The 19,965-nt window shown below is 36.2% G+C and overlaps 4 protein-coding genes across 5 annotated transcripts in view; 3 read left to right on the forward strand and 1 right to left on the reverse strand.

Annotated features, from left to right (window-relative positions):
* Nucleotides 1-15: 15 nt before the first annotated feature.
* Nucleotides 16-1,639, forward strand: LOC107746385 (ependymin-like). The gene is made up of 6 exons (XM_016560587.1): nt 16-165; nt 291-325; nt 749-883; nt 1,006-1,192; nt 1,294-1,378; nt 1,481-1,639. Exons 1-6 carry the CDS (start codon nt 81-83, stop codon nt 1,602-1,604), a joined length of 651 nt encoding a protein of 216 aa, XP_016416073.1. The 5' UTR covers nt 16-80; the 3' UTR covers nt 1,605-1,639.
* A 1,579-nt stretch (nt 1,640-3,218) lies between these two features.
* panx1b (pannexin 1b) lies at nt 3,219-10,491 on the forward strand. The gene is made up of 7 exons (XM_016560658.1): nt 3,219-3,399; nt 6,693-6,829; nt 6,912-7,111; nt 8,437-8,642; nt 8,740-9,050; nt 9,236-9,386; nt 9,703-10,491. The coding sequence occupies exons 1-7, from the start codon at nt 3,219-3,221 to the stop codon at nt 9,786-9,788; spliced, it is 1,272 nt and encodes a 423-aa protein (XP_016416144.1). The 3' UTR covers nt 9,789-10,491.
* A 1,530-nt stretch (nt 10,492-12,021) lies between these two features.
* Nucleotides 12,022-13,237, forward strand: LOC107746436 (insulin-like). Its single transcript, XM_016560659.1, has 3 exons — nt 12,022-12,066; nt 12,158-12,342; nt 13,055-13,237. Exons 2-3 carry the CDS (start codon nt 12,165-12,167, stop codon nt 13,201-13,203), a joined length of 327 nt encoding a protein of 108 aa, XP_016416145.1. The 5' UTR covers nt 12,022-12,066; nt 12,158-12,164; the 3' UTR covers nt 13,204-13,237.
* A 3,300-nt stretch (nt 13,238-16,537) lies between these two features.
* LOC107746386 (rho GTPase-activating protein 35-like) overlaps nt 16,538-19,965 on the reverse strand; it is an 11,986-nt gene continuing 8,558 nt past the window's right edge. For both annotated transcript variants that reach the window (XM_016560588.1, XM_016560589.1), the window contains 5 exons: nt 19,400-19,541; nt 18,882-18,959; nt 18,481-18,612; nt 18,192-18,297; nt 16,538-18,100 (listed from right to left, as the gene is read on the reverse strand). In XM_016560588.1, coding sequence (XP_016416074.1) covers nt 17,734-18,100; nt 18,192-18,297; nt 18,481-18,612; nt 18,882-18,959; nt 19,400-19,541 — 825 coding nt within the window. In that variant the 3' untranslated portion in view covers nt 16,538-17,733. The remainder of the gene's footprint in view (nt 18,101-18,191; nt 18,298-18,480; nt 18,613-18,881; nt 18,960-19,399; nt 19,542-19,965) is intronic.

A 19,965-nucleotide genomic window follows, 5' to 3' on the forward strand; every position in this document is an offset into this window, starting at 1 on the left:
GGGGTGCAGGTGTTATATATAAAAAGCGCACTCTCTGAATGATTGTGGATGTGTCTGGACCTGAAGAAAGTTAGAGAGCAATGATGCATATAGTCAAGCTGCTCTGTGTGGTTTTCTCGTGCCTCTGTGCTGTCGCCTGGGCTTCGTCTCCTCGCCAGCCATGTCGTAAGAGCCTTTTTTGTCTTTGTGGTTTCTGTAATATTGCTGATTTTAATCATTTTTTGAATCTGAACATTCTCCGAAGCTGTAGCTGATGTGAAGACATTTTACTTTTAATATTTCTTTTACAGATTCCCCACCACTGACCAGTGGAACAATGAAAGTGGTGAGTGTGCAACATTTCAGAGATGTTTAATATTTATAGCATGCAGTTAGTGTACAATTTGGCTCTGTAATGAGACAACCTTTAAAAATGCTGTGTCAAACAATTACATGCATGAGCCCTCATTGTTTCACCATTTATGAAACACTATAATTCAGTGATTGTACAAGTCTTTTTAAGTAATACAAACACTAATTTTAAGGCATCTACAGTGATCATATTCCCTTTAAAATGCCTGTGTGATAAAATAGTTGCTTAACATAAGGCAGTGTGGAAAAAAGGACTTGAAATTGTATTTGCATTTTGCATGGTTTCAGTACCAAAAACCTATTGTAAACTTCAGAACTATTAAAAACTAAATAAATAGTATTTTTATTGAACATTTATACTGTTCTCTTTTGTTTCACATGCAAAATGCACATTCAGGTTTCAACAGGGGGTCATGACCTTGCATCTGGAGAGTTCAGTTATGACTCCAAAGCAAATAAATTTCGTTTTGTGGAGGACACTGCTCACGTGAACAAAACTTCTTATATGGATGTGCTCATACACTTTGAAGAGGTAGGCTTAATCAGCAATTCTGACTCTCTCTATTCCTCTTCCTCTTCCAGCTTGTGATTCACAAGTTTTTATTGTTGTAGCTTTTTCAGCAATATATATTTAAGCACTTTATTTCCACACAGGGTGTACTTTATGAGATAGACAGTAAAAACGAGAGTTGCAAGAAGGAGACTCTGCAGTTCCGTAAGCACCTAATGGAGATTCCACCCGATGCCACTCACGAGTCTGAGATTTACATGGGCAGCCCCTCCATCACAGAGCAGGGACTCAGAGTTCGCATGTGGAATGGAAATTTGCCTGAGCTTCATGGTCAATACCTTTTTTTTTTTTTTTTTACTTTTTGGTTATTTTATTGTTTTTAATGATCATGCTTTTTAATATTTTTTGGTGGGTTCCAATTTCTTTTTCAGCTCACTACTCTATGTCAACCGCTTCCTGTGGCTGTTTGCCAGTCTCTGGCTCCTACTATGGTGAGAAGAAGGACCTTCTCTTCAGGTACAGCAGAGATTAAATTCACGTTTCTCCCAAAATGTTTTTGAAGATGTCTACATGTTATTGTATCCTGCAGTTTTACATATCAGTCATTTTCTGCTTCAGTTTCTTCGGTGTTGAAACAGAAGTTGATGACCTGCAAGTCTTTGTGCCCCCGGCCTATTGTGAGGGGGTGGCATTTGAGGAGGCACCAGACGACCACAGCTTCTTCGACCTGTTCCACGACTGAAAAAAACATATTATATACAAAGTGCCAAAGATGGCTACATACAATAATAAAAAGAGCATTTAAATAAAAAATATTTCCTGTATCCATCTTTCTTTCTTCACAAAATGTTTGCAGTTTCTTTTTTGCTATCTTTTTCTTGCTATCTGTCTTTTGCAACTTGTTTCTTCACTGAAGTCAATAAAGCTGAGGTTTCACTGAAATCCATTTTGGATGTCTGTTTGAAAAACAAGATAATCACAAATCAGTGTGGACAACAGAGGTGTTAAATTCGTATGCGTTTTTTCGTATTCGAAATCCTAAAAATTCGTCACGCACAGAAACCTTGCACACCGAGTCCGATGCGTATTAATCAATCTGTTGCGAAAAAAATTCGCAAAACAGCACTAAATGGAGTCTTCAAGCAGTGAGGATGATTTTGTTGTCCTTTCGCTTCTTAAAAAAAGAAAGGAAATATTGGGTCCATCCAATCCTGAGATATAGAGACGGAGAGTTCCCCCTCAGGAGCAGCGGGATTATCCCGGGCGATTCAAAGTTTACTTCAGGATGTCAGTGGCTCAGTTTGATGCTTTAGCTAGAGCAGTGGCTCAGTTTGATGCTTTTGCTAGCGATACTAGAGCCACATATTAAAAAGAAGACCACCAATTTCTGTGAACTCCGTGTGCAAGGATCTATATACAGTGCTTTGTACTGCGAGACGAAGTTGATGAATTTGACAATCGCCATTCTGGATTTTGGCGTTCGCTTGTACGGTGGCTCTGACCTGTCAAAACACCTCTCAAAATGCTTGCAATGTTCATGGGATGGCAGGGTCAATGTCACAGACAGAAAGAGTTGTGGGAAGCCACACCACGGTCTTGTGAAAGCTGCATGGAGTCTTCGTGTGACGTATCTTCTTCTTCTTCTTCTTCTCACTATGGCTACCTTCTCCCCCTATATTTGTCAGTGTTTCCGTATCTTCTTCTTCTTCTTCTTTGGTGTTTTATTGGCGGTTGGCAAACCCGTGTGACGTATCTTCACTGTCTGAGGTTTACCTAACCTTTGTCTCTCAGCAAAGTCAGGTCAGGGAAATTTCCCAATTTCACTGGTTACAGATACAGATAATTCATTCATAATGACTTGAATATTGCTTTTATTTCTTAATTTGAAACATTTCGTTTTAAATAAAAGCATAATCAAATAGAATTTTTCCATGCAGTTTTTTTTTCTTCAAATAATAAGACCAATGAGGTATATCATGATTTAATCATTTCATATGGCTTTGCACTTTTGCCCATTTACATGAAGTGGCAAAAAATTATGCTTGCATAACAAATTAAAGAGTAGTTCCATGCATTTAGCCTTCTCTACATTTCTGTACTTTATTGCTGCCTTTATTTAATAACAGGTTTGTTTGTCATGGGTCTGTTTTCTTTGTCTCATAAAATCATACTTGTATCACACTTCACACTTGATTTTATGTCTCATTAAAATGCTTTTATTTGGACAACTGAATCAATCTGAATAAGGTTTCTACAGTTCCCTCTGGTGTTGTTGTTATTGGTTGGTGAATCGTGCACGAAACCCTGCCCACCGGAAGTAGTGGTGCACTTGACACGTACTGTAACCATCTCAACAATGGCAATAGCACGCGTTGCTACCGAATATGTGTTTTCTGATTTTTTATTGAAAGAGCAGAGTGACTCTAAGTATAAAGGCGTGCGCCTGGAACTGGCAACAGACAAACTGGTCACTTTTATCGCGGTTGGGCTTCCTTTGTTACTCATCTCACTCGCCTTTGCACAAGAAGTCTCTGTGGGTCAGTAAAAATATTTTTTGAATATAACGAAATTTGCGGGGGGGAAAACAGTCAACAGTAGTGTTTAATTTGAAACATCTGATAGAGACGAAAAGGCTTAAACCTGTGGGGATAACAGGTTCAAACAGATAATCATGAAGCGCATAGCCTATCTATCTCTCGGTTGTCTTGCTGATTGGAACAGAAATGCTGCCAATTGTTGAAAGACACTCGCTAAATCGACGTTTACTCCATTGTTTTTCAATAATGTTTTGTAATATTTCGTTGCAGGGCGTGTTTTCACACAACTTTATGTCGATTTTTTTTTTTTAACAAAGACCGACGCCAATCGCTAATCGGTTTTGTGTGTAAATCCAGAATGGGCGCGTCACTGCTTGGAGATGCGTCAGGAGCGATGTGCGCGTTCACAAAACAAAACATAATGACACACATGCAGCAATGCAAAAGCATGCGAACTGTTAACATCGTATTTTGCAGGATAAATGCACTTTAAATATATATTTTTTTGAAGTTTAAATAATTATTGCGGCCAGTCTTTTGCCACGCTCATTGTGACCATTATAGCTATCTTTGGTGTGTTTTTATTTCAGCCAGTGTAGTCGAGGGCGTGTTATCTGTTTCGGTATAAGGAGGCGGAGGCAGAAATGACACACTTCTTCAATCACAACTAAACCAGAGTGTAATGCTTAGCAAAGATCTGCCTTCCTAAGACAAAAGAGATTTTTCACAAAATTTAAAACAGAAAAAGAGCATAATCTCAACAAACACAGAACGTTCCCATATGGTTTCCAGTTGGTTATTTTTTTGGGAACCAAATAAGAACGTTCTGTGAACCAAAAACTAACGTTCCCATAACGTTCTGTGAACAAAACATTGTTAGCTGGGATGTTCTTTTCTACTATCTTTGATGCTATTGAATTCAGAATATCTTTTATCTGTAGGTTGTTGGTTAAAAGTTGCAACATTATCCATACAAGATGGTTGTCATCATGGTTGGGCTCTATTGTTATACTAGTTTTTAATAAAAATTGCAATAAATACTGACTGTATTAATTTATAATAATATTATTACTTTTATTATAATATTAAAATCAGTAACACTCAGAGTTGTTAAAGTTCACTCAAAAATATATATTCTGTCATTTACTCACTCGTGTCATTCCAAAACTGACTTTAATTTATCTGCAGAATGTAAAAGAAGAGTCTCAGTGTTTTTTCCCCTCCATACAGTGGAACTGTTTGGTTACCAAAGTTCTACAATATATCTTCTTTTGTGCTACTTTTGGCAATACTTCACAGACATTTAGGTAGGCTACATTAGTAGTCTGTCAATTATGAAGGAAGCAATTTTCCTTAGTTTTATGATGATGAATTTAAGATGAGTGTTTGAAAGACATTTATAAATAGACCTAATTATCACAAAGCACACCAACATAATACACAGGAATATCTTTTGCTCATAAAAACATGCAAAAAGCACCTTGTATTTCTGTTAAGTAGCATAGTTGAGCATTTTTTGGATGAGATTAATCTCATGTCCATCACATAGTTCTTGTTATGACTTAAAGGCACAATCAGGGGCGGATCTAGAAAATATTTTTTAGGGTGGCAAAGGGGTGGCATGGGGTCTATGAGGGGTGGCAACACCAAAGCAAGCCCCCATGCATAGTTTTGGGGGATTTATGGTCTGACATACACAGTTGTGTTCACAAATATTGTATTACCATTAAGTAATAATCTATACTGTTTATAATTTGTCTTTCAAACTTTTCAATCTAGTTAGTTTTTCTTACAGGTTTTTTTCAACTGCTTACACACATTTTTCAAAACTTTGCCTCTTTTTTTTCAAAACTTTACACACAAATCCAAGAATTGCATACACAAAATGCAAAATGCCTCACATCACTTGCAAAATGAAGCACTGCATTCAAAATATCGCAAACACATCTCAAAAGCAAACTTTTGCAAACACCTTTGCCATAATATTAATTCCTGTTAGATTTTTGTGTGTTACATAGAGAATTGTGTGTTGTGTTTTGCAAAAAGTGTTTTATGAAATTGAAAACTGAGTCAAAGGCCGAGAATTAGTGTATGGTTTTGCAGATTTGGTGTGTGATTCTGGTGTTTGAGTGTCAGCTTTTAGAAATTGTGTGACAAGTAAAGATTTTGCATGTAACTAGTTGAAAAATCAATAACACTGTAACAAAAAAACTTACTAGGATTCAGGAATTATTTTTGCTGCTCAATGTCTATTACAGTATACATAAATTAAATTACAGATAAAGATGTATAATTCACTTTTGGGAATTTTGTTTTTCATTTTACTACTGTAAGGTAATCGTCCAGTAGATGAAAAGCACTAGAAAAATTCAAATACCAAAGAATTGTATGAACTTGGCATGCACCACAATACAGTACAGTAAAAAATACAATTAAAAAAGTAAATTTAGCATCCTCTGCACTTTTGGCCAAATTTCATTACAGTATACAGTACTATAGCAGTTTCTTGGTCTCCTGACACAAGACTAGCTATATCTCTAGGCAGTCATTTCAAAAATGCAGTAGCCTACACAAAAAACGGTTACAAATAAAATTTGACAGTCACGCGCTTGAAGGTGTACAATAGTTCTACATGTGCTACAGTTTACTGTACATACAGAATAGTAAAATTTCCATTATCTAATGTACTGGTACTGTACTGTAATTATACTGTATTTGTAAGTATAAAACCCCTGTAGATGATTGGCTCAGCTCTCTCCTCTCTCCGTTGTTAGAATGCAGAGATTCTGATTGATATGTCACCAGTTTTGCTACCTAATGTTTAACTTGCTCATTCGTTAAACTTTATGAGAAATGTGTCTGTTGTGAAACCTGAATTAATGGTTTGGGGGGGGTACCAACTAAAATCAGTTATATTAAAGGGGTCATATGATGCTTTTTTAAAGATCATTATTTTGTGTATTTGGTGTAACAGAATATGTTGACATGCTTTAATGTTCAAAAAACACATTCTTTTTCAAATACTGTACATTATTGTAGGTCCTCTATGCCCCGCCTCTCTCAAACGCTTCGTTTTCTACAAAGTCCCTCCTTCCGACAAGAGCAGTCTGAATTGCTTATTTCTCTGGATTTAAACATTCTTCGAAACATTTGGGATAATGTAAGTACACAAGTCAGCAAAATATATAACACTGTTCTAGTGGTTTTTGGATATTTTAATAAAAAAATCTTACATATTGTGCCTTTAAGCTATATGAAAATGACAAGTTCTTGTGTAATTTCCTCTCTCTTAGGTACTCAGATCACATGTTTTCCACCCACTAACTTCACATTGAGACAGGCTGCATATGTGGACTCCTTCTGCTGGGCTGCAGTAGAGCATCACCCTACAGAAAATGGGCCTGATAGCGCCCCCCTTCATCTACACAAGGTAATGATGAACAACAATGACATATCCAAAGAGGTTCTTTGTTGCTTTGTTTTTGTCTTATTCTCTGTCTCTTTACCTGCAGTTCTTTCCTTATATCCTTCTGCTGGTTGCCACATTCATGTATATTCCTGCTCTCTTCTGGCGCTTCACGGCTGCCCCTTCCCTATCCTCTGACCTCAGTTTTATCATGGAGGAACTTGACCGTTGCTACAACCGTGCCATCCGCCTCGCCAAGAGCCTCACAACCAAACAAGACAAAGACATTGCAGAAGACCCACACAGGTGTAGTGAACTGAACATTTTCGAAAATCTAGCTGCGATGGCAACCTGAAGTTTTGAATTGTGAGAAATACAATGTTTGATACACTGTACAAAAAACAAAGGCTTGAATTCATTCAGAATATTTAAACACTCCAAAAAGTCAGTTTGCTTCCAGGTCAACTCAGGTCCAGACTGAGACTCAGTAAATCTGTATCAGTTAAAAAAAAAAAGAGTTTTAAAAAAAAGTTTTGTATGTTCACCAAGGCTGCATTAATTTGATCAAAAATAAAGTAAAAACAGTAATATTAAACATTACAAATGTAATGGAAATAATGTTTTTTACAGTATTTTTTAAATGTAATTTATTCCTGTAATGGCAAAGCTGAATTTTCAGTAGCTGTTACTCCAGTCTTCAGTGTCACATGATCCTTCATAAATCATTCTAATATGCTGATTTGGTACTTAAGAAACATTTCTTATTATTATCAACAGTGGATCTTTTTTAAATTTTTTTCAGGAATCTTTTATGTGTGGAAAGTTCAAAAGAACAGCATTTATTTATACATTTTATTAACTTTATAAATGTCTATACTGTCACTTTTAATCAATTTAATGCATCCATGCTGAATAAAAGTATTAATTTTCAAATCAAAAGAAATATTCAAATAATTTTCCTGTATGAATGCTTGTGAACAACGGACTTCTTTGCTATTTAAGCTTCCTTTCTATTTCCTTTCCTTCCTCACTCATAACCCAAATATTTAATTGATCAAAAATAAAGTAAAAACAGTAATATTAAACATTACAAATGTAATGGAAATAATGTTTTTTACAGTATTTTTTAAATGTAATTTATTCCTGTAATGGCAAAGCTGAATTTTCAGTAGCTGTTACTCCAGTCTTCAGTGTCACATGATCCTTCATAAATCATTCTAATATGCTGATTTGGTACTTAAGAAACATTTCTTATTATTATCAACAGTGGATCTTTTTTAAATTTTTTTCAGGAATCTTTTATGTGTGGAAAGTTCAAAAGAACAGCATTTATTTATACATTTTATTAACTTTATAAATGTCTATACTGTCACTTTTAATCAATTTAATGCATCCATGCTGAATAAAAGTATTAATTTTCAAATCAAAAGAAATATTCAAATAATTTTCCTGTATGAATGCTTGTGAACAACGGACTTCTTTGCTATTTAAGCTTCCTTTCTATTTCCTTTCCTTCCTCACTCATAACCCAAATATTTAAATATCCTTAATATTCTGATTCTGCTGATCTTAAAATTAATCTTAAACCCCTCTATTCTCTCTCTCTCTCTCTCTCTCTCTCTCTCTCTCAGTGGTCTTGAAATGACTGAAGCTTGTTTTAAGTACCCTCTTGTAGAGCAGTATTTAAAGACAAAGCGTTCATCTTGGGCTTTGGCTGCAAAGTATCTGCTTTGTCGGGTTTTAACATTCCTCACTTTACTGCTGGCCTGCTTTTATCTGACCTACTACATCTTTTGGGTGTCACCCAGTGATCAGTTCTCCTGTAACCTGCGCAGAGGTGTGTGCTAAATAATGTGTTTCTGCATATTAACATGTGAGAGTGTGTGTCTAATAATTTTCTGATGGTTTTTTTCTGAATTTGTGTTTGTCTGCAGGTATATTAGTAAATGAGAGTGTGGTGCCAGATGCAGTTCAGTGTAAGCTGGTGGCGGTGGGTGTTTTCCGCCTGCTAAGTTGCATGAATCTGGTGGTGTATTTACTGTTAGTACCGGCTGTGGTTTACGCTGCCTTCCAACCTGCTCGTCAGCACCAGCGCGCTCAGTTCCTCCGTCCATACCACCTACTGCCTGCTTTCGGTCACGTGCTGGATTTGCAGCCTACCACTCGCCGTTATGATGACCTCAGCATCTACCTGCTGTTCTTGGAGGAAAACCTGAGTGAGCTTAAGAGCTACAAATGTTTGCAGGTTTGTAAATATGTGCATTTCAACGTTTGAATTTTATGCATCTGATTTATCTTTTTTGTCAGGGGTTTTAAGTTCTTTATACATTGTTATATCTGGTAAAAATGCACTAATATCTCATTCCCAGAACTGAGTGCTGGTGTCAGTGAGTGAAGACTAATACATTTGTTTGTGATGTGTGTACACAGGTGTTGGAGCTGCTGTCAGAGGGAGGGGAAGCAGCATTTGACACCATGTGTCTCCTCAGGACTCTAGGACAAGTGAGGACTGACATGGTGGACAGAAAACAAGCCCAAACTGTAAATGGAAATGCAGAGAAAGAAATCTCTGAAATGAAGGGTAAGTATAACATCAGTAAAGTGAAAACAAGACACACAATAATTACTTGAATTTCCTTCACAATCAATTGGCCTTTTTTGTATAATTTACTGCTGATATTATGTTGACGTATTAAAACTAAAGAATGAATCTATAATCCAATGAAATACAGCTTTGAGATCAAATGGCATTCATGTTTCTTATATGTGAAGAGAATGAACACACTTATCAATGTTCTTTTTGTCGGGTGGTAAAAAGAAAAGAAAAGGAAAGCACACAGGTAAAACATCTGTCTTGTTGCGCCAACTGTTGCTATATCCATGTGTTTTATTTCTAGATGCCTCTTCTGTTCTGCTGGATGATGGAGTACAGACAGAAAAAAGCTGCGGCTGTGTGAAAGATGTAAGACACAGGGTGGTCTAACATATAACAAAGTCAAATCAAACGACAAACAATGAGTTTACATGTATTTTAAATATGAAAGAAATGTACGATTATATAATGCTTGAATGTAACTGATTATTTACTAATTTACTAACTGCAGAACTGAGCTGCATGAGCTTTTTATGCCTTATATTAATAGAAATGGGATGAATGTTTTTTTATAACTTGATAAAGTTATTATTTGTGAGGTTGATGAATGTTAAGACCCTATTGTATGCATTATGAAAACAATGTTACAACATATATTCTGGGGCGTCCTTTGTAGGTACAGTATTGATGCAACAATGAGAGAGAAAGAAACTAAATTAATAATTAAGATGCTAATGTTAGAATACTAACAACTAATTTCTGCCAATGTTGCTTCTTGGTAACAAACCATTTAAATAATTCCTCCTAACATACAAATACATTTTAAAATGGCTGCAAGAATATAATGTGACCAAGAAATCATCAAAGTCTTCTCTTCATTATAAACCATCCAATGCTAATTTTATATGCATCATGTACTTGCAAAATTGTGGTGCATAAAATGGGGTTGTTTCCCTGAGGCAGCATCATAAAACATAGTTAAGATTGAAGGGATGTATTAATGTAATATCTAAATGATTGGAAATGATTTTATGATGCATGCCAACCCACGATTTGGCTGGGTAAGACTTAACCATTTCTAGAGGTACTAATGCACTGCCTATGCAAAAAGCAATAATCAAACATACAAAATATAATGTATGATATGTATAATACTATGTATATGTATAATACTGTTTTTATTTTTTTCATATTTTGTAGTTTTGTATTTATTTGATGCAGACTTGTGTCAGAGATGTGTTTAAATTATTCTGTCTTGTTCTAATTGTAATTTTTTTGTTAATTTCTTCAGAGATGTTAAATTGCATGTCTTCAAAGGTGAGCTCTTCAAAAATTTTGCTTGTATCCCTAAAAAGTGACTTTTAATGGACTTCATTCAGGGATGTAGAATACAGGCTTGTAATGTAATATAAAGCACTCCATTTCTCCCATACATCTGTATTTTTCTCTGTTATCATGGATGGCACATTCAGTACATAATAAACTTAAAAATAGCCAAAAGTCATGAAGTTCAGCACTAATGTTTGTTCAGATATATTTCAGTAAACCAGCTTCACATTCTCATTTACTGCTAAATATCAAATATTGTTTTATGGCTAAGCTCCTGAAAATCAATAATGAGGTGGCTTTGACAGTTACAGACTTGAAAAACAAAGAAGTGGGAATAAGGACCATAAACAAAGAATAATTTAAGCACAGGCTTCTTCAGGCTGATATGGTTCTAAATAGAACTGTTGCTACATGTAAAGAACCATTAAAGTTTTTTTTTTAAATTGTAGAATAGAGTGTAGTTGTCATTGCTTGAAAACGTCACATAGAGGATGTCACAAACATTAGCCTACTACTGTCTAATGAGACATCTAATCCCATTTTCTCGAGAATGAGACATTCTGCTGTGTCACTCACAGTCTTTTCAAAGAAAAGCCACCAGCTGTCACCTTCCAGCAGATCCATGATCAGGTCGTTCTGTGTGAACTTCTACTCTCAACAATTATTAACAATTAACCAAAACCCACTTGAGATCGTCAGCACAGGCTACTAGACCTGCGTGAGCACCAGAATGTGTTTGTCTTTCGTGAGCGTAGTAGCGCTCAGGAGCTAATGTGAATTAGTTGGGCAAACACAGCTAATGTGGCATGGTAAAGAACCATTAAAGTTTTTTTTTTTAATTGTAGAATAGAGTGTAGTTGTCATTGCTTGAAAACGTCACATAGAGGATGTCACAAACATTAGCCTACTACTGTCTAATGAGTTTTTCAAAGAAAAGCCACCAGCTGTCACCTTCCAGCAGATCCATGATCAGGTCGTTCTGTGTGAACTTCTACTCTCAACAATTATTAACAATTAACCAAAACCCACTTGAGATCGTCAGCACAGGCTACTAGACCTGCGTGAGCACCAGAATGTGTTTGTCTTTCGTGAGCGTAGTAGCGCTCAGGAGCTAATGTGAATTAGTTGGGCAAACACAGCTAATGTGGCATGTGTAATTGGACAGTCACTTAAAAGTGTTAAAGTGTGTTTGCGCTCAAGATTCGTTTTCCGCTGATTCAGGCAAAGACTGTAGAACCTGCCTAAACATATGTATAAAAGTGAGAAGCACACACTGTTCGTCCCAAACCTTCTCTCGTCTACCATCTCTGCAATTCCTTGTCCTCTGCTTCAAGAACAGGTATGTGACCGGCAGGATACTAAATCAACAGATGGTGCTATTGTAACTGGTGCTGCATGTAAATATGTCTTTATATGTGTCTTTCTGTCAGCGTAACTATGGCAGTGTGGCTCCAGGCTGGTGCTCTGTTGTTCCTGTTGGTCGTCTCCAGTGTGAATGTTAACGCAGGGGCCCCGCAGTACCTGTGTGGATCCCATCTGGTCGATGCTCTCTACCTGGTCTGTGGTCCAACAGGCTTCTTCTACAACCCCAAAAGAGATGTTGACCCTCTTCTGGGTAAGGAAGACTATGTTTCTAGTAGAGAATCTTTGAAAAGTATGGAAATATGGGAAGAGATGCTAGGAAACTAATAATACTCTGGATACTGCAAAGACATTCCACCTATCCTGTAATTAATGTATTTAATATTGTGTAGTGTACATAGTATGTTTTGTGTGCCTTTTAAATGCAAATACATTGCATGAAGAAGATAACACTGAAATAATATAATTTTTACCAGTGGTTCTAATATGCTGATTTGGTGCTCAAGTAACATTTCTTATTATCAATGTTGGACTAAGTTGATATTTTTGTGGTAACTGTAATACATTTTTCAGGATTCTTTGATGAGTGGGAAGTTAAAAAAAAAACAGCATTTACAGCATTTGTTTTTTTTTTTAAATAGAAATGCCTTTACTGCCACTTTTGATAAATTTAAAAAACTTTCACACCAAACATTTGAGTGGTAGTGTATATGTATAAAATATGTATAATGTGTAAAACAACTTAAAAAAATACATTTACAGTATCTCATCAAGGTTAGACATGATATTTTGGGGAGAATTCAAAAAGATTTAACCTCTGTGGCAATGAAGTCTGATCTGATTTTCTTCATTTTTTTCTTTATCCAACTGAACAGGGAACGTCAAAGAAGAGCAGCAATTAAATTAGGCCCTTTATATAAAACTAGACTAATGTCAGGATTTTCCCTATTGTTGTATTTTTCCAGGTTTCCTTCCTCCAAAATCTGCCCAGGAAACTGAGGTGGCCGACTTTGCATTTAAAGATCATGCCGAGCTGATAAGGAAGAGAGGCGTTCTGGAGCTGTGTTGCCACAATCCCTGCAGTATCTTTGATCTGCAGAATTACTGTAACTAAAGATCCTGCACATGTCCCGTGACAACTGTTTGCACACAGGCACAGGCCTTAATGCTCTTGATTTGTTTTTCATAGAAAATAAAATTTTGTCAAATGAATGCAGGTGTTTTTGTATCTCTACATTGCAATTTAAATAAGGTATTTCAAAATTCCAGTCATTTAAATGAGAAAACACAGTTTTATTTGACAAGTTAAGAATATTAGGATAAACAGGAATAATTCACATTAGTTCAGCCCCATCTGAGCTCTCCTGATTGAAATACAGACTGTGCTCAGATTCTGAGACTTTTGGTTCCATGACTAAAACTCGAAACATCTAGAGTGGAGTCTAAGTCTAACAATCTATCCAGCCAAACCCTGGGTTAGCCCATCATAACAGACATCATTTACTAATGAAAGACTTATGGGTATAATAGCAAAACAGCTTGTTTAATTCTGAGGGCCAGAGATGTGAAAATGGTCATAAAAACTAGATTTTGGTGCAACATTGACTAGGGACAAGGCAAAAAAACAAAAACACAATATGGCTTTGTTACTGTAAACTAGTGGTACAGTTGCAAGATTGTGAACCTTTTTCAAGAGATATATTATAGTACTTTTTTTTTTTTTTATAAAAATGAACTGTAGTCATTCTGAGGTTGATATTGATCTAATTCTGTGTAACAATGTCCAACCAAAACGTATGCAATTTTTAAAAAATAGTATATTTACAACTTTTTACACATTTAATTCTGACTATATACTGTATAGCCACATATGTGATGATTATAAATATGAAATGATAATCTGAGAAGTCTGTTTTCATTACCTCTTTTTGAATACAACAGTAGGTTGGAAAATATATAGTGGCATCATCCATTTAGACAGATAAATATAAATTGGAATATTCCACAATATTATTGGTTTTTACTAATAAATCTAGCCTTGGTGAGCAAAACCCCCAAACATTTGAACTGTAGTATATAACCAGTATTAATGACAAAATATTCAATATACATAATATAAAGCATGTCTAAAGTAAGCTCAATGAGAAACACAAAAATTGAGAACATTATACATGTAACAAAATTGATTTATTGTTTGTTCTCATTTATTTAAAGCCCTCCTGACCCTCCTTCATCACAGGATCATTTTGCTGTTTTTTTCCATCATAATTAAATACATATTTTTAATCAGACTCATATTCTGAATATCGAAACCAGCAAAAGCCTCCCTGTATAGATCTTCGGTCATGCATGCTATTATACTAGCCAAACACCATTAAAAAAAAGAAGCTTAAATAAGAAGCAAGAGACTAAGCACCAATACTTTTTTCTTTTGTTCATATATGAAAGAAACAACAGGTTAGATTACAGTCAACTAAAAGGCAGTGTGTTTTGCACTTCTAACACACAACCAGGCCACCACTACAATGATTCTGAAATGTCCTTCTTTTGAGTGGTACAAACAATACCAAGTGAGTCACATGAAAAAAGCCACACTGTCAGCTACCCATCTCAGATGCCACCTTACAACTTTTTTTCTCTCAAACTTTTTAAAAAGCATAACAAAGTTTGTTTTTTGCCCCCCAACATGAAATAAAATAAACCAACTACTCACAGCAGAGAGAGCTGCTCTGCTAATTAATAGAAGCTAAAAGCACCAGGAAATGGATGAAACAAAGTGGTAGGTGTGTGTGTGTGTGTGTGTCAGTGGTCAAGAGTTTAGATCCTTCTCCCACAAACTAGCCCAGATACAAATATCTATGAAGTTTTTCTCTTTAATTCACATTTTCAGTCATGTAACTGGGCTAACATTTTTTCATGCGCTCATACATTTATTAAATATACCTGCGGATTAACTTATGGCCACAAGAGGGTAGCAGAACATTCATTTACAAAGAGCAAGAGTTGTTGAATTATTATGGACTGACCCTTGATCTAACTTGCATTCAGACAGTACAACTGATTTGGGTCAGACTTTTTCTGATTAAAATGTTTTTTTTTTTTTTTTGTGAATTTAAAATTATATAAAAGATTCTGAAGAGGATTTCATCTCAATCATTCTAATCAATCCATGTTACAATTACAGTATTTAAAGTGTGAGAAATTTCATCTGAGCTTATATTGAAAATAACCTTGAAATACATAGTTTCAAAGTGTCAGATCAGAATTTTCACAACTGTCACATGCAACCCAGAATTTTGACTAATGCTTACTTAGCAGTTTCTAGGTAAAGTTTATTAGTAAACTCACTTTCACACATTTTGACTGTTTAAATGACTCCTAATGTTGCACCATCACAACTAATCAGGACTTCTTCTTTTCTTTTTTTTCACCAGTATTCCAAAATCTGGCTTTAACACAATGCAACAATGGGCAGAGATGAACAAGTTTTCATACTCAGACTTTTAGGAGAAAATCTAAATCCAAAACAAAAGTAAAATCCAAAGAAGTTCTACTTCTACAAACACTTCTACTTAACAGAATGTTTTGTGGCACTCTTAAAGGGCCTCAAATCTTTTAACCATTATGATAACCATCACAGTTATCCATCATTTTCTTGACTAATCACATTAGCTTGAAGAAAAATTGCATTCTTACAAGTATAACACGCAGAGATGGCTGTATCAACATCTGGACTAGTTGCTAATTCAAGAGTTTTCAAGCAGTTTGCTGGAAATCTCTATATGAAAGGAACATATTACACTTCAAGTAAAGTGGGGATACTTTCAGTTTTGTTCAGCCTGGTAGAAAAGCAGCAGATACACAGAATGAAGAGGATCTTGAACAAAAGCGTTGTCTAATAATCAAAGATTTGCCATATGCACTACTTTGGTACTTCAGCTTTTCTACCTTGGCTGGATAGAAAAAGGAAGTGGCATTTCAAGCAAAATATGTTTAGGAATAATTTCCTTCACATCAGAAGCTTTGTGGTTTAAGAGAAAAAAATAAGGTAATATACATACAATCAACACATTCGATGAATCATTGTATCATTATACATCATGGATTTGTCCAGAAGAGTTTAGACAAAACATGGAGATGGTAGAAGCAGAAGAGGCAAAATGTGTCATTCTAATCCAGTCACATGGAGAAGACAATGGGAAAAAAAAGGTGAATTAAGGTCCATGTTAGTCACACTTCAGACTGTACAAGAGGTCCAAAAAACATACTAATAAGAGGACAAAAGACATACTAATATGAATGTAGAATCATCAAGAGTAAACTTCAGTCCAGGATTAGGCTTAATCTGTGACCACTCTACATTCACCTTGAAAAGGTCCATTGATCTTTTAAACACAATGGCAAAAATGGGAACCAATTATTATTCAGTGTCGCAGTTCACAATACAGGTCTATATAAAAAGACAAAAAAGTGCTTTAGATTATTAAGTAAAAACAATGGAGTTCGTAAAACAGTCAAACTGGGCATCAGTAAAAGGCCTTCAACGTATTTTTTTGAGTCCAAAATTAAGGTGTGAGGGTTTTGAATTGCTGATTCAGAGTCTAATGGTTAAGGGTCAGAGTAAATCTGCAGTCTCAGTGATCTTGAGCCCCACACCAGCGCTAACTGGAAGTGCATTCCCTAAAACCACCATTTAAATCCCAGCCTTCAGAGAAAGGGCACATATGCTCCCATTAGGTGAATTTATGAGCAAAGATCCACAGGAGACACTCAGCAAAGCAAATCCTCACCAACATCACCTTCTAGTCTTTCAGGTGTCAGAACTTCAAGTCTTTAAAACAAGGAATAAAAACATCCTCCGAAATCCATGGTATATTTAAAGTTCATATAACAAAATAGGCATAGGGTAGAAACCAATAATGGTAGAGTGGAACACAACAACCAGGCAAAGTGGTGAATATGGTTGCTGTTAAAGTGATTTCATTCATGACTATAGTGTCCTCCATACCACAGATCCATAAGGAGACGTAGAGAGAGAGAGAGCAGGAGAGAAAAGAGCAGGTACTGTTGTAAAATGAAATGTAAACGCCTTCTACTGAAAGAAGAAAACAGGAAAATCCTTCAAAACCGTTTGTATCCTTCTTGATTAGAACATCTATATTCACTCTCTAGAAAAAAAACACCATCCCCCTTCTGTAATAAACTACATGAAGGGCAGTGCTGACATGGTGATTGGAGTCTTTGTTGGTTACACCCTTTAAAAAGAAATTTTAACAGACCTTCATTTTGTGTGTGATATGTGTTAATAACTGTAGATTAAGGTGCTCTGTACAACAAAGAGTTTAGATATAAACCTAATCAAACACACCTGAACCAGATAGTCAAGGTTTATGGTACATTAAAAATGACAGACGTTTGTTAGAACAGGTTGGAACTAAATTCTGCAGAAAGGTGGATTTCCAGGAGCAGGACCGAGAGCTCAGAACAATTTTTTTTACATACAACACTGACCTAAACACGCTACATGTTTTAGAGGCTTTTAGATGTGTGTGCAGAGCATGAATGTAGATGCGTATGCATGCATTGCAAGTGTGTGTGTGTGTGTGTTGTTCACTAAATAACGGGCCACGTGATTTTCCCCATCTCACAGTGTTTGTGGTTCTCCAGGGGCCGTGTGTGGGCTCTGGGGGGGAGAATGTGGTGGGGATTGCAGAAGTGGGGTAAAATGTGGGGTTGGAGGGCAATAAGAAGGGTGGGCTGTGGGGGATGGGGGCAATCCGGAGGGCACCAGTGGTCCAGGGGGTCCGAAGGGGCCAGTGGGTGACTCAGCAGGAGGCTGGTTGTAAAAGAAGAAAGCACACTGATGGATGAATGTCTCGATGATTGTCTGGTAGGTGCGTGTGGCTGTCAGGGCATCCATAGAGGTGAAAACTGGCCGCATCAGTGTTGGCCAGAAACAGATGGAGAGATTCTCACTGGTCATTAAGTTGACTCTGTTCCACTGACTAACCCTGAGAGAGAGAAAGAAAAACAGAGATTTGATGTCACTTCCCTTTAACTGATCTCCAATAGTTAGCAACTGTAGGTGGTTTTTAAACTCACTTGTTTAGATGGCTCATTACATATTTGAAGACATCAAAATTCTCCCTGGGAAATCGTCTTAACACATCCTTCATTGTGTGAAGCCTCTGTTCTCGATCATTAATTTCTATGTGCAAAAAATTATAAACTTGATTATTCCACAGGCTTAGACAGGCATGGTGTTATGGATGACATAACATCCAATTTTGCTTCCTCTGCATGAAACACTTTATTTTAGAATTCAAGAAAATTCATTTACAATATTATATTCTTCACAAAAGCTTTTATAGAATGCTAAGTGAAATCTTACTGAAAGCTTCCACCAGCTCCTCCTGTGAACTATAAGGAAGCAGAGGCTCAGGCAGCTCAGAGAAGAAACTTTTCATTGCTCCGGCAACTGTATTCACAGTGAAGTCCTTCTCCACAAGGTCCAGATTGTGGTCTAAGAGGAATGAAAAATTAATAAATGAACAAAGTGAGAGTGATAAAATGAGGGAAGCAAGAAAGGAATCAAAGAAGAACATGAGCGGTAGAGCTTGTCCATAATAACAAAACACAAAATACATTTTACATTAAAAGCTTGTACTTTCTGTTAACATGCACTCATACAAACTATATGTAACAATACATGCCTTAACACCATAAGACAATCCACCATCATACCAACAACTGTAACCCACAACAATTTTATTGAAATTCTTCTGAACTTACCCTGTTCGAACTGTCTCTGCACGCTCTCTATCTCCGCCTTATTCCCACTTACCCTGTAGATACCCTCTGTTGTCAGACCTGAGAGAGAGAGAGAGTGTTGATTAACAAGATCATTTTAATGTAAATCTTCTTTCTATGACTTATTGTAAGCATTTTAAGAAATTAAGTACTAATCACTGCCAGAACACTTTTTGAAGTGTTGAAGATAATTCTACAAACTGCTACTACATACAGGTCTAATATACGGTTTCTGGCTATTAAAAATGCTAAAATGAAAAAAGAAAAAAAAATCATATTAATATGGTTCTACAATCTTCATTGTCAGACCATAACTGAAACTCAGTCAGGAAAAAGAGTGAACTATGTGCAAAACTATGCTGTGGTGTGATTTATGACAGCTACAGCCCATTAAGCATCTAATTTTAACTGGACACTGCAATAATGATAAGCTTATATGGTTCCCTAAGCACAACTGTTATGGGATAAGAATGATGGTGAAACAGCAGCAGCAAATGTACCTGTGGCCTCAATATAACGAATACTCTTGTCAATGAAAACTGGAATAGGTCGTTCAAGGGAAACCACATTGACCAAGGGCACCCCAAAGTAGTTACTCTCCAAAGGCTTAGAGATAGAATGACGAGGCTTTGGTCTTGTTTTCTGCCAAACAGCAAGACAAATACAGCTTATTTGACAATTGCACAAGACAATTAGTATGGTTTTGACTAGTGGTCGACTGACATATCGCCAAAACCGATATATCAGCCGATATTTGGAATTTTTCAAATATCGGCATCGGCCGACAAGTTTTTCTGTTTGGCCGATGTGTCCAAGGCGGGACTTTTATTTTGACGGCGCTGAGTACGGCAGCGCCTGAGCACACAGTGCTCACATTCTCCCTCTTGTTCGCTGTCGTCGTTCAGTTCTGTCTAATATGGATAGAAGTCTATCTAATAATCAGAACTGTTAAAAAAAAGGAAATAAAATGTATACAAAAAAGTATTATAACGATTGCTTTAATATTATTAGTAATAGAAAGGCAAACATTATAATACTTTCTCATTTGCCGTCAGCATTCAGCAAA

The sequence above is a fragment of the Sinocyclocheilus rhinocerous genome, unplaced genomic scaffold (genome assembly GCF_001515625.1).
Source record: "Sinocyclocheilus rhinocerous isolate Xijiao unplaced genomic scaffold, SAMN03320098_v1.1 scaffold77, whole genome shotgun sequence".
Classification (NCBI taxonomy): domain Eukaryota; kingdom Metazoa; phylum Chordata; class Actinopteri; order Cypriniformes; family Cyprinidae; genus Sinocyclocheilus; species Sinocyclocheilus rhinocerous.